Source organism: Anomaloglossus baeobatrachus, chromosome 2 (assembly GCF_048569485.1).
Source record: "Anomaloglossus baeobatrachus isolate aAnoBae1 chromosome 2, aAnoBae1.hap1, whole genome shotgun sequence".
Taxonomy (NCBI): domain Eukaryota; kingdom Metazoa; phylum Chordata; class Amphibia; order Anura; family Aromobatidae; genus Anomaloglossus; species Anomaloglossus baeobatrachus.
In genome coordinates, this window is record NC_134354.1 from 101101330 (window position 1) to 101115887 (window position 14558).

The 14558-nt window shown below is 42.5% G+C and overlaps 1 protein-coding gene across 1 annotated transcript in view; it reads right to left on the reverse strand.

The window, feature by feature from the left end:
* The window catches only part of SLC6A4 (solute carrier family 6 member 4), a 205412-nt gene that overhangs the window by 12344 nt on the left and 178510 nt on the right, over positions 1-14558 (reverse strand). The window contains exon 13 of the mRNA XM_075335240.1: positions 12864-13031. Within this exon, the coding sequence (XP_075191355.1) occupies positions 12864-13031 (168 nt within the window). The remainder of the gene's footprint in view (positions 1-12863; positions 13032-14558) is intronic.

A 14558-nucleotide genomic window follows, 5' to 3' on the forward strand; every position in this document is an offset into this window, starting at 1 on the left:
AATGGCTCGCACTGTGGCTACGATCAGCATTATCGGATGTATACAAAAAAAGAAAAACCCCGCCCTCCTCCGGAAGTGCACGGTTTATGGCTGGGTATGTGGGCGGAGAACCGAACTGCCCACTCAGTGAGTTCCAATGAGGTTCAGGTCCAGAACAGACCTTTATCTAAAGGTCGAACCTGCTGAAGCCGAATTTCCATGGCTCTGCTCATCTCCAGTAAAAACATATTTTAAAATCTTGAGTACAACACATTTCAGCTTATTAATAAGCCTTCATTGGGTACATAAAAAAATAAGACAGACAATCCTCTCTGATATATTCCCTTAATAATGAACTGAAGAAGGACAATGGATGGGGGAAGACTCCTGCAGAAAATGTATAGGTGGATAGTAATGAGCAGCTGAATGACGATTTATGTACTCCACCCTAGTTCCCCTCCCCTCCATTCCCTTTTTCCTCCTTATCTGCTCATTATTAAGAGACTGTATAGAAGAGGATTGTCTCTCTTTTTATCTTATATTTTTATGTACCTGATAAAGGCTTAATAAGAAGCTGAAACGTGTTGTACTTGATAAAAATATGTTTTAACATATGTTTTTAATTCAATATATTGCTAATCCCTTCGGGATCAACAATACTCCGGATTGTCTATGAGAGCGGCAATACTGGTATTTGGAACACATACCTTTTTGAAATGTGCCAATAAAAATAAGCGCTGGTGGCATTTGGCACATGAGCAGTGTTGTGGATTCTACTGACCTAATTTGTGCACTGTGTATACTACAGACTCTGCAAAAGCCGACATGTAATGAAATATACCGTCCTGGGGAAAGTCAATCAAATCAATAATGGTGAGATTAAGGACCAGCTGCTCCTACTCCTCAGATTAGCAGCACAACCTACTTGACTCTTCAGCAATATTTTAGATACAGCATAAAACATCTTTCATTAATAAATAACATAGCAACAAATAATACACACTATATAGACAAATGTATTGTGACAACTCGACATTACACCTGCAGGAACATTTATGACATCCAAATCTAATTTGAGGCATCAGACATTGATGTTGGAGTGAAGGACCTGGATCACAATCTGGTCTACTTCATCCTAAAGGCGACCTATGGGTAAAGGGCTGAGGTCAGAGCTTTGCGTGAGCAGTCAAATTCTTTGGTTCCAAGGTTCAATTGCCTTGGTTCCAGCTAAGGGGAATCTTAATAATTCAGTATACCAAGAAAACCCACCACACAGCATTAGCTTTCCTCCATCAAATTTTGCAATTGGCATAATGCAATTAGTTAATATTTTCCTGGCATTAGGTAATTCCAGACCCATCTTTCAGACTGCTAAATAAAAAAAAATGTCATTCGTCACTCGGCATAACATGTTCTACTGCACCTGAATCCATTAGCTTTCTGCTTTACACTACATCTTAAATTTGGCAATGGGCATGTAAGGCTGCTTGGCTATGGAAGGCACCGTGAGTCTCCTGGCAGACAGTTTTTGTGCTGATGTTAATGCCAGAGTTACTGAGTTAGCAAAGTGACGAAAGACCTTCTGATAGTAAAACGTAATGGTGACTATTCTCTGCTTACTCTTCTTGACCTCTCTGCAGCTTTTGACACTGTTGACCACCATCTCCTACTCACTATGCTCCACTCAATCGGCCTAAAGGACACTGTGCTCTCCTGGTTCTCTTCCTATCTTTCTGACCGCTCATTCAGCGTATCATTTGCTGGCTTCACTTCTTCTTTTCTTCCTTTCACTGTTGGGGTCCCTCAAGGTTCAGATCTTGGCCCTGTTCTCTTCTCTCTCTACACTGCTCCCATTGGACATCAGCAAATTTGGCTTTCAGTACCATCTTTATGCTGATGACACAAAACTATACACCTCATCCCCTGACCTCATTGTGCTGTACTAAAGAACACATGTGACTGTCTGATTGCAGTTTCAAACATGTCTGCTCTCTATCTGAAACTTAACCTTTCTTCTACTCCCTCCATTTACTAATCTCCCTAAACCTGACATCTTCCTCTCTGTCTGCGCACCACAATAATGCACACACAGCAGGCTGCAACCCCGATGACATCCCGTCCGGCCTTGAGCCAGGCTGCAACCCCGATGACATCTCACCCGGCCCCGAGCATGGCCGCAACAGTGATGACGTCGGCCCCGGCAGTCCGCCCGACCGCAACGGTGATGACGTCGGCTACGGCAGTCGCCCGGCCGCAACAGTGATGACGTTGGCTTCGGCAGTCCGCCCGACCGCAACGGAGGTGGCCCCCATCCTGAAATCTCCCCCAGCTGCAGCGCCAGACGCTCCCAAATACCCCGTCCCGGCTGTGGAACAGCCGGAGTGCACCTGCCGAGACGAGGAGCATGCCACTGAGCATTGGGATTCTCGGCAGTTAACAAAGCCGATTGTAGCCGGCGCCGAGAGCATCTGAGTAGGCCTGCCTCCTGAGCAGGAGGCGGAGCACGGAACCCGTGCCCAGTATGGGGAGCGGCAGCAGTTCTAAAAATGTTTTATGGACTGGCGGGAAGGACAGTTTAGCAACGTTGTAAGCAAAAATGCCTCCCCTTAGGGGGATATAATGTTAATGTTTTACCCGTTTTTCCATTGCATTTTTCCTGAAAAATAAAAAACGTCGGTGTCTGGACAGCCCGCGGATGGTCTGTGTGTAACCAAGGGGGTATTTGACGCCCTGGCAAAACCAGGTAGTCACAGAAAGAATTAATCCTCCCTGGTACCACCTGATCCCACACTGGTACAGTGAAGCAGCCACACCTCCCCCCCCTAAGTGTAACTAAAGGAGCAGGAGGGGAGGAGTTGAGTCAGTCGGTGGAAGGAGGGAGAGGAATACAGACAGGGGTTGTGGCTCCTGTGCTGCAGGGGAAGTGAAGCAAAGAAAAGGCAGAAGTCTTGGAGCTGAAGTGGAGAGTAGGCTCAGGAAAATCTGTAGTGGACTGGGGCAGGGTAGTGGCCCGCCGGTAGTGTGCAAGGGATCCCAGACTTGTGCAAAGAGAGGATTTCCCCCTTCCGAAACAGAGAAGGTGACTCGTAGCTGGAGTGCAGGAGAGAGAGAGGACCCTGCTTCTTTTACCGGGTGTGGGATCCGAACACCCCCATATCAAAGGCCTACGTACACCGGCAATTTCTGGTTAAGTACTGGACTCTGTTTCCTGACCCTACACATGAAAGCAGCCTAATCCAACACCAGGACAACCGAACTGTGAGATTCCTGCTCCCTCCAATCCCAGCCACCACCACAACTCCCCATGGGCCCCAGGGCATCCATCCCTAACCACAGAGGGTTAACAACATCCAGCTGCCAGCCCAACGTCCCCGGGAGTCCCCTCAACGCCAGCGGTGGTACCCCATTTACCACATACCGTGGGTGGCATCACGTACAAACTTTCCAAAATCCCATACACCATAACCCCCTTTTCAATTGAAGTGACCGCAAGACCCCCGGGTCCGGAGACCCTCGAGCCACCCACAGAAGGACCGGATCCGAGCAGCTCGGCTGCTGAGAGTGGGGCGGTACATATGTACACCACCTGCGACAAAAAACCCCCTCAAATTATGATGTTAAAAAATACCTATACATAAATAAATAAATAAATAAATAAATAAAGGCCCGCTATTGGTCAATTGGAAAATACAATCATGTACAAAGAATGTAGCTCATGAATAATTAAGTAGAACAATGACCAAAGTTAGGAGGCTATTAAAAAGAGGTCAAAGCAGGGGAAAAGTAATGAGAAGATCTCAGTTATAAGGTGATCCAAAATGGATACACTTAGTAAAGTGCACAGTGCTAAACATATTACCTTTGCAGTGGTATGAGTTTAGATGGATAGCAAGGGGAAGACCCCTATAGGTTTGGGATTTGGGTCCTACACCGATTTTGCACTGGAACTCGAATCTGATTGTTTTGTGGAATGCCACCCCAAAGGGGAAGGGCATTTAACCGGAGAGGGAGATCTTTAAGGGGAAGAAATTTGCAGGTGCTTAGATCACAACCAGGACCTACAATACTGATGAGAATGCACTGGAGGGTCTGACTCGCTAGCAGAAGTGACCAGAGCTAGCGGAGCAGCCGATGCTCCACAACAGTAATCGGCACTTTTGACAGCTGGTTAGTTACGCAACCATTTGATCTAGACCGCAGGCCCAGATAGGAGGGGACATATTCTCTTCAGCAATTGCAAAGGACTCCTGAGCTGACACCTACAAGGGAGAGAGAGGAGTACAGGAGGTACAATAAGGTATAGAATGGCAGGTGGCAAATTTGCGACTATAGGCAGAACATGCACAATAGGTAACCAGTGTGTATTGGGCCAGAGGGCATGCACGGTCCTCCTCTGACTCCAACATTTGGAAGATAGGAGCAAGGCGGGTAAAAATCAGAAGACCAGTGAGAAAAGAAAAAGCCGCTGGAGGGCCCAATAAAATTCAGCTCCAAGATGGGAACAGCCTACCCAGTCCAGGGTCCCACGAGGGAGCTCTGTTGTGATGTGAAGGAGACAGCACTGCACAGTGAGATCTCCAGCCGAGGTGAGTGATGTTCCAGTATGTGGCCAGTATCTGTGCCAAAATATAACGCTAACACCAGAAGAGGAAGAAAAAGACCAGAAGGAGGGTGATGAGAGGCGCTGGAATGCACCACTTGACCAGCAGCCATTCTGATTGGTCGACGTGATTGATGACCGGAAACCAGACCCCCGGCCCGGCAACTCAGTTGCTGCCATCAACCCAGTGAGTGAGAGGAACAGCAACCGCAGAAAACACTGCATGCCGCGCAACACCCCTTACCCTATGGCCTTCACCAGAATGTCCCATGGACAATGTGAAACCATGGACACCAAAGGCAACCTGCAGCTGACCCCTCCCTGGACCAAAGGGAAAAATAAAATGGGGATAAGACCGGACAATACATTACTAGTTCTAAAGACAGCAAAGTTAAAATCTAGTATGAACTACAGGCCTGATAAATACCGTTACTCCAAATGACACTAAAAAAAATTGATGATGCCCGTGGCTAGCAGACATGATATAGTCTGCTGGAAAGGAGACAATTTTGTATTCTATGTAATACTAGTTTCAGCCTCCAGGTAGTAGCAGACTATCCCGTGGTTTTGTGTTCCCCAATGAAGTGACCAAGAAATTAGAATACTAGCTCCTCTGCACCAACTGTACACACTCAGGTAAACTGTTGTTACAAACTTTTTTGTGCAGGCCCTATATGGGTGACCATCATTTAAATATGCATTTATGCACTAAAGTTGTTACACGGAATTTTAACACAGAAAAGAGGCTTCATAGAATATGGATATAGAGTATGGAGCAGAATTTTTAACCCCTTTCCCAATATAGGACGTAATATATCCTACATCAGGTGTGGGTGCATGGAGCAGGCTCAGGAACTGAGCTTTCTACATAAAAGGCAGGTATCCACTGCATTTTTACAGCCAGCATCTTCCTTTAACGGTAGCGACTGGAAATCACTCCGATTGCTGCTGTTTAACCATTTCAATTCACTGCCAGTTTCTAACAGTGGTATTAAAATTGATTTGCAGTGAGATTGTTGGGTGCTGATTGGTTATCCCTGTTGCAACCATCTTTATACTCCCATTAAGACTGCAATTTTTTCTATATACTGTACTGCAATATTGAAGCATATGGCAATACTGAAGTATTGCAGGATATAGCATAAATCAAATGATTGCAGGATCAAGTCCCCTAAAGTACAATAAATAATTGAGTTATTACAATAAATAATTGAGTTAATAAAAAAGAAAAAAGTAAAAAAATTATATATATATATATATATATATATATATATATATATATATATATACAGTTAGGTCCAGAAATATTTGGACAGTGACACAATTTTCGCGAGTTGGGCTCTGCATGCCACCACATTGGATTTGAAATGAAACCTCTACAACAGAATTCAAGTGCAGATTGTAACGTTTAATTTGAAGGTTTGAACAAAAATATCTGATAGAAATTGTAGGAATTGTACACATTTCTTTACAAACACTCCACATTTTAGGAGGTCAAAAGTAATTGGACAAATAAACCAAACCCAAACAAAATATTTTTATTTTCAATATTTTGTTGCGAATCCTTTGGAGGCAATCACTGCCTTAAGTCTGGAACCCATGGACATCACCAAACGCTGGGTTTCCTCCTTCTTAATGCTTTGCCAGGCCTTTACAGCCGCAGCCTTCAGGTCTTGCTTGTTTGTGGGTCTTTCCGTCTTAAGTCTGGATTTGAGCAAGTGAAATGCATGCTCAATTGGGTTAAGATCTGGTGATTGACTTGGCCATTGCAGAATGTTCCACTTTTTTGCACTCATGAACTCCTGGGTAGCTTTGGCTGTATGCTTGGGGTCATTGTCCATCTGTACTATGAAGCGCCGTCTGATCAACTTTGCGGCATTTGGCTGAATCTGGGCTGAAAGTATATCCCGGTACACTTCAGAATTCATCCGGCTATTCTTGTCTGCTGTTATGTCATCAATAAACACAAGTGACCCAGTGCCATTGAAAGCCATGCATGCCCATGCCATCACGTTGCCTCCACCATGTTTTACAGAGGATGTGGTGTGCCTTGGATCATGTGCCGTTCCCTTTCTTCTCCAAACTTTTTTCTTCCCATCATTCTGGTACAGGTTGATCTTTGTCTCATCTGTCCATAGAATACTTTTCCAGAACTGAGCTGGCTTCATGAGGTGTTTTTCAGCAAATTTAACTCTGGCCTGTCTATTTTTGGAATTGATGAATGGTTTGCATCTAGATGTGAACCCTTTGTATTTACTTTCATGGAGTCTTCTCTTTACTGTTGACTTAGAGACAGATACACCTACTTCACTGAGAGTGTTCTGGACTTCAGTTGATGTTGTGAACGGGTTCTTCTTCACCAAAGAAAGTATGCGGCGATCATCCACCACTGTTGTCATCCGTGGACGCCCAGGCCTTTTTGAGTTCCCAAGCTCATCAGTCAATTCCTTTTTTCTCAGAATGTACCCGACTGTTGATTTTGCTACTCCAAGCATGTCTGCTATCTCTCTGATGGATTTTTTCTTTTTTTTCAGCCTCAGGATGTTCTGCTTCACCTCAATTGAGAGTTCCTTAGACCGCATGTTGTCTGGTCACAGCAACAGCTTCCAAATGCAAAACCACACACCTGTAATCAACCCCAGACCTTTTAACTACTTCATTGATTACAGGTTAACGAGGGAGACGCCTTCAGAGTTAATTGCAGCCCTTAGAGTCCCTTGTCCAATTACTTTTGGTCCCTTGAAAAAGAGGAGGCTATGCATTACAGAGCTATGATTCCTAAACCCTTTCTCCGATTTGGATGTGAAAACTCTCATATTGCAGCTGGGAGTGTGCACTTTCAGCCCATATTATATATATAATTGTATTTCTGAACATGTTTTTGTAAACAGCTAAAATAACAAAACTTGTGTCACTGTCCAAATATTTCTGGACCTAACTGTATATATATATATATATATATATATATATATATATATATATATATATAAAACTATTCAAAATGTAAGAAATATGTAAGTTTTAACCTTTTTCCTTATTTAAAAATAAAGAAATAAAAAAATAAACCTATTTGGTATCAGCATATCTGTAAAAAAAAAGCTTAAACTATGAAATTATAAAATTAAACTATATGGCAGACACTGTAAGGAAATAAAATCTTAACACCTGGATTGCGTGTTTTGGTTACCTTGTAACCGAAAATACATGAGACAAAAAGCAAATCAAAATCTCATACACAGCCCAAGATGGTACCACTAAATACTATAGCTCACCATACAAACAGCAAGCCCTCACAGCTCCATACTGTAAGTGTAAATTAGAAAAAAAGTACGTCTCAGAAAATTACACAAACAATTTATTTTTTAAAAGTTCTGATTTTTTAAATACTAAGATAATTCGGTATAGACGTTTGGTATCGTCAGTCATAACTGGAGATATGTGTTTACCATTTTTAACTGTACAATTAAAGTAAAAACAAACCCCCATAAACAAAATGGTGAAATTGCATTTTTCCAACCTATTTCACTGCACTTGGAATTAGTTTCCCATTGTTTATATGGCAAAATGAATAGCATAATTGAGAACTACATATTCTCCCACAACAAGCAAGCCTTCATACAGGTATGTTAACTGAAAAAGACTAGAGATGAGTGAACTCGCAGATGTTCAAGTTTGGCGAGTCAGGCCGGACTTAAAAAAAAAAAAGCCTGTTTCGGGACTGGACTTGAACCTGAACATCTGCCCGGATGTCAAACCCCATATAAGTCTATGGGGACCGATCATTGACTGTAAAATGGTGGTAGATAGGGCTAGTGGGCTGCAAAGCAGCACCAGTATGCTTGCCGAGTCGATGCAAAGCTGTCACACTGCTTCCAGGTACAATAATTAACTCATACATATTCACTGCTTCCCCTGCTCACCGTCAGACCACGCTCCCACCCTGTATGACAGCATCTGTGATTGGTTGGAAACACACACGCTGTCTGAGCCCCTATAGTAGTGTAAAAATAAATAAATAAAAAAACTGGTGTAGGGTGTCCCCATATTGTGATACCCAGAGCAGATAAAAAATATGGCTACAGGCTGCAGCTCCCAGCCAGGTGCTTCTCTTGTCTGTATATCAGTTTTTTAAAAATTATTTAAATAAAATTATTTTAAAAAACAGTGTGCTGTCCCCTCCAATTTTGATACCCAGCTATGATAAAGTCTACAGCTGGGGACTGGTATTCTGAGGTTGGGGAGGCCCATAGTTATTGGGCCCACCCAGGCTAAAAATATCAGCCCAAAACTGCTCAGAATTGTCGCATCCATTAGATGCGACAGTCCCGGCACTTTACCCGACTCTTCCTGATTGCCGTGGTGCGGTAGCAATCAATGTAATATAAAGGGTTAATAACAGCTCACAGCTGCCAATAAGCCCTAGATTATTCATGGGTATGGAGTCTATGAGACCTCCATTACTAATCCTTTAAGTGAAAAGAAGTAAACACAAACACCGAAAAAATCCTTTATTTGAAATAAAATACAAAAAAACACCCACTTTCTCCAATTTATTAACCCACCAAACACCTAGGTGCGACATAATCTACAGGAGGTCAAACGCTCTGCTACATAGTGAAGTCGCAGTGCGTGGGCAAATTACAGAACATAACCACCCGCTGTGGCTTCAGGCAGACACTGACTGAGTCACAGCTGTGAGCGGTGACGTCACTGTGTTTGCCTGTGGTCACAACTTGAGGTTCTCAGCTCAGGTGAACTCACTGAGTTCAATGAGACCTGCATCTCCTGGCAGAAAACCGTGTTTTTTTGCCAAGAGATGCAGATTTGGTGCTGGAATTTATAAAAAAAAATGCATGTAAATGCAATATTGACACAGTGTATTGCCAGAAGATGCAGATTTGGTGCAGAAATTTGGTTTATAAATTTCAGCTCCAATCTGCATCTCCTGACAGAAAATCGCACCAAAACCATGGTTTTGACACAATTTTGGTGTGGTTTTCTGCCAGGAGATGCACATTTGGTGCAGAAGTCTGGAGCAGACATTTCCGAACCATATCTGTATTTCCTTGCTGAAAACCACACCTAAACTGTGCTTTTTTTGCCAAGAGATGCAGAAATTTATACCCCAAATACAGATTTCTCAAATGAGATGTTTGCACCAGATTTCTTCACCACATTTGCATTTCCTGGCAGAAAACTACACCAAAATGGTGGCAAAACCGTGTTTTTTTGTGCGATTTTCTGCCAGGAGATGGAGATTTGTTGCTGGAGTTTATATACCAAATCTATGCACCAAATCTGCATCTCCTGGTAATAAACTGCATCAATAATGCACCAAAACCGCATCACGATTAGATTTAGATGCAGATTTGGTCTAGGACTTTGGTGTACAAATTCCAGCACCAAATCTTCATCTTTTGGCAAAAAAAAAAAAGCTATTTTCTGCCAGAAAATGCAGGTCTCATTGAACTCAATGAGTTAACCTGAGCTGAGGTCACTGAGTTCAATGAGTTCACCTGAGGTGAGTTTACATGCAGTCACAGATGTTGTATTGTGGGAACCTCCAGCTGTGACTGCACATAAACTCAGTGACGTCACCGCTCACAGCTGAGGCTCAGTCAGTGTCTTAGAAACCTATTTGCGTAGGTAGAAAATCAATATTAGAACCAGAATGCTACCTCAATTTAAATCTTTATAAAAATACCATTTATTGAAATTCATTAAAATTCAAAAAGTTCCACCTGTGAAAAAATGACACACAGAACACATATACCCTGACCATGGAACAGCTCCAAGATATCTGCCCACAAGGACACAAAACAATTATTCCATATATTGATATCAGTAATAATCCTGCCAGGGAAAAAGATCCAAATAACCCTCACTCTCTCTTTCCTCTACCTGCCAATGGAGGTGCGACATAAAGTCGCAAATCACCCTAAAGGTAATGAGGTGCCCCCATTCCTCGGCGGCTTTCCCTTCTAAAGATATCCCTACTCTCCCTCAAGTTATAATATAGGCTAGGGATAATAACTTATATTACCAGGAAAGATGGAAAAATGAACTTATCTGAGAGATGAGTCAAAATTTAGTGGTCCCTCAGCAGTCCGTTTTTTTCATAATGTACAGGCGTCCGGGCTTTCCATGGTCCTCAACCCAATAACATAAACACACATAGTCTCAGTCTCAACGCGTTTCTCCCCATAAGATTAGTCAGGGTTCATCAGGAGACAAAATGAACAATAACTGGCCCAATCACCTGATAGCTGTTAAGGGGGCTACTCATTTAGCAGCACACACCTCTCCATATGGATATGGAGAGGTGTGTGCTGCTAAATGAGTAGCCCCCTTAACAGCTATCAGGTGATTGGGCCAGTTATTGTTCATTTTGTCTCCTGATGAACCCTGACTAATCTTATGGGGAGAAACGCGTTGAGACTGAGACTATGTGTGTTTATGTTATTGGGTTGAGGACCATGGAAAGCCCGGACGCCTGTACATTATGAAAAAAACGGACTGCTGAGGGACCACTAAATTTTGACTCATCTCTCAGATAAGTTCATTTTTCCATCTTTCCTGGTAATATAAGTTATTATCCCTAGCCTATATTATAACTTGAGGGAGAGTAGGGATATCTTTAGAAGGGAAAGCCGCCGAGGAATGGGGGCACCTCATTACCTTTAGGGTGATTTGCGACTTTATGTCGCACCTCCATTGGCAGGTAGAGGAAAGAGAGAGTGAGGGTTATTTGGATCTTTTTCCCTGGCAGGATTATTACTGATATCAGTCAGTGTCTGCCTGAATCCACAGCGGGAAGTCATGTTCTGTAATGTGCCTGCGCACTGTGATTTCATTATATTTAGAAGAGACAGAATCGTCATGGGACCTCATGTGCATTACCCCTACCCATGACTAATTTAGGGCTTAGTGGCAGCTGTGAGCTGTCATTAACCCCTTATACTACAGCGACTGCCAACACACCAGGGCAATCAGGATGAGCCAGGTGAAGTGATGAAATTGTCACATCTAATGAATGGAATAATTCTGGATGGCTTCGGAATTATATTTTTAGCCTTGAGGTGGGCCTCCCGTGCCTGAGAATACCAATCCCCAGCTGGCGGCTTTATCATGGCTAGATATCAAAATAGGAGGAGACAACATGCCATTTTTTTTTAATTATTTATTTAAATAATTTTAAAAAAGCCGCATAGGGTCCCTCTTATTTTGATAGACAACAAAGTTAAGCACAAAGCTGAGGGTAATTTTTTTGTTTACTTATTTTTACACTACTATAGGGATGCAGACAGTGTGTGTGATTCCAACTAATCACAGACGCTGTCACACAGGGTGGGAGCACAATCTGACTGCAACAAATCATAGACGCTGGGACTGACGGTAGGCAGAGGAAGCAGTGAATATGTATGAGAATTAATGAGTGGCCTCACAAGTAGTGTTACAGCCACGGGGAAGGTCGTTAAGTATAACGGTCCGGCTTTCTTGGTTATTTTCTTTCTTTTTATTTTTTAATTCTATCATTATCCAGGTGGCCGAACCCGAACAGTAACATGGACTTCCCTGAGAAGTCCATCTTCAGGGTCCGTGCACGGATACTAAGTACCTTTACAGTTCCAGGTTCCCCTTCACTACTTATCACTCTTGAAAGAAGGTGATGAAAAGTCAAAGTGCAAAAAAAATTTGGACATAGTGGGAATATGATTAAGAAGTAATATATTCATCTTCCCACACATTTCTTATACAAAGTGGCCATCTGCTTTACAGGTAACATGCCATCAGGTTTTTGCTAGTCATCTGAGAGGAGTGTGATGTAAGGATAGAGACCCTGATTCCATCAATATGTCACTACTGGATTACTTCCTGAGGTTTTGATAAAATCAATATTTTATCTGCTATAGATCTACCAATTCTCTGAATGCTGATCTCAGTATAACCCCACCCACATCATTTTCTTTCTGTGTGCACTGTGCATAGACAGAAAGCTGCCAATCAGTGTTAGAAGCAGGGTTAAACAGAGTTCATGAATATGGAGGACTACACAAATTATACTATTTTACAATCTTAATATTCAAGGTGATTATTGTAAGTTAAGCCCTATCTGGTGTAGTGAGAACGAGCATATGGGGTAAAAAATGTAAAAAAACAGGTACATCATTACAGCATTTAAGAAACCTCTAATTTATGAGTGATATTTCTGGACAAAAATGATGGTTTAGAAACAATATAATTTTATTATTCTTAGTGCAATACAAGCTGGGTCCTTTCTTACCTCTTTTAATGAGCCAGGGGTGCTCGCCAGCCGATATACCATGTATACTGGAACACAGATGAATGAAGATGTACCAATACAGTAACCAAGCACAACGGACCAGGTTGGATATGTGTAGTTAAAAAGACGTAGCGCTGGAGGGCTGGACATAAAGCTGCATATAATAAACTGGGGAGACAAAACAAATCATGCTTATTTATTATCTTTTTATGTAACTTTCTACTCATGAAATTGGGGCAGACATACAGAATTAGCAAAGGTTATCTTGACTCTGTTAACACAGCACTGGATAGTCATGGCTCAAAAAAAGTGCTATTTGACATCGAACTTGTCACTGGTTTGTGCAATGTTTAGGTTTTCTCACTTAAGAACATTAAGATGACTTATGTGACAAGTTAAAACAATGATATGTTGTGAGTAAGGATAACCTGTGTTCCATCTGTAGCACATTTGTTTATATGATAAAAACTAATATAACGGTAAAATATTGTACAAATATCACAACTTCTCCAGCTAATATCATTGTTTCTTTACTCGTTTAGTCTAATCTTCCAAGTCAATATATTCTTGATTGGTATAACTGGAAGATGGCTTTTTGATATCTACTGACTTCAGTTGACTAATAGTTGCCTGTTTCGATTTATTTCCAGCGACTGACCAATGAGATGTCCAACATGTTGAAAAATAATTTCACAAGACATCTGCCATGTCACATATGACCCTTAGGGCGGCGTTACACGAGACGATATATCGTGCGATCGCATGAGCAATCGCACCCGCCCCCGTCGTTTGTGCGTCACGGGCAATTTATTGCCCGTGTCGTACAAAGTCGTTAACATCCCGCCCACCTCCTTCCTTCTTCATTGCCGGCGGGACGCAGGTAAGCTGTGTTCGTCGTTCCCGAGGTGTCACACGTAGCGATGTGTGCTGCCACGGGAATGACGAACAACCGGCGCGCAGAAGGAGGAACGACATTATGGAAATGAACGACGTGTCAACGAACAACGATAAGGGGAGTATTTTCGCTCGTTAACAGTCGTTTGGAGGTGTCACACGGTACGACATCTCTAACGATGCCGGATGTGCATCACAAATTCCGTGACCCCGCCGACATATCGCACGATATATCGTACCGTGTAACGCCGGCATTAGGCTGCGTACAGCCCAAGATGACTTCTCCTACTTTGTCTGTTCTAAATATTTTTTTCAACAGTAAGCGATAGGGTAACTTGGGGTCCGAAACCTCAAGATACACATCTAAGAACAGGTCAAAGAGTATCTCAATGAAAGTAATCTCATAACCCAGCATCAGTATTAGGTTGACAGAACCAATCCTACATAAGAGCTGATGAGATGGGTTTATGAGTAGGTAAGTTCCACAATGAACCAAAGGTCTGTACATAAAATTAGAATGGTGGGAGGAGGAGAACATAAGTGTAAATGGGTTAACAACTGGCTAAGTGATAGAAAGCCAGAGGGTGGGTATTAATGAAATGTCAATTGGGCCATAGTGAACAGTTTGGTACCAGGCGGTTGTGTTTCTGGCTTTTGGCTAACAAACGATCAGCTGCATGGAACATGCTAGAAGAAATCAATCTTACAGTTAGGTCCAGAAATATTTGGACAGTGACACAATTTTCGCGAGTTGGGCTCTGCATGCCACCACATTGGATTTGAAATGAAACCTCTACAACA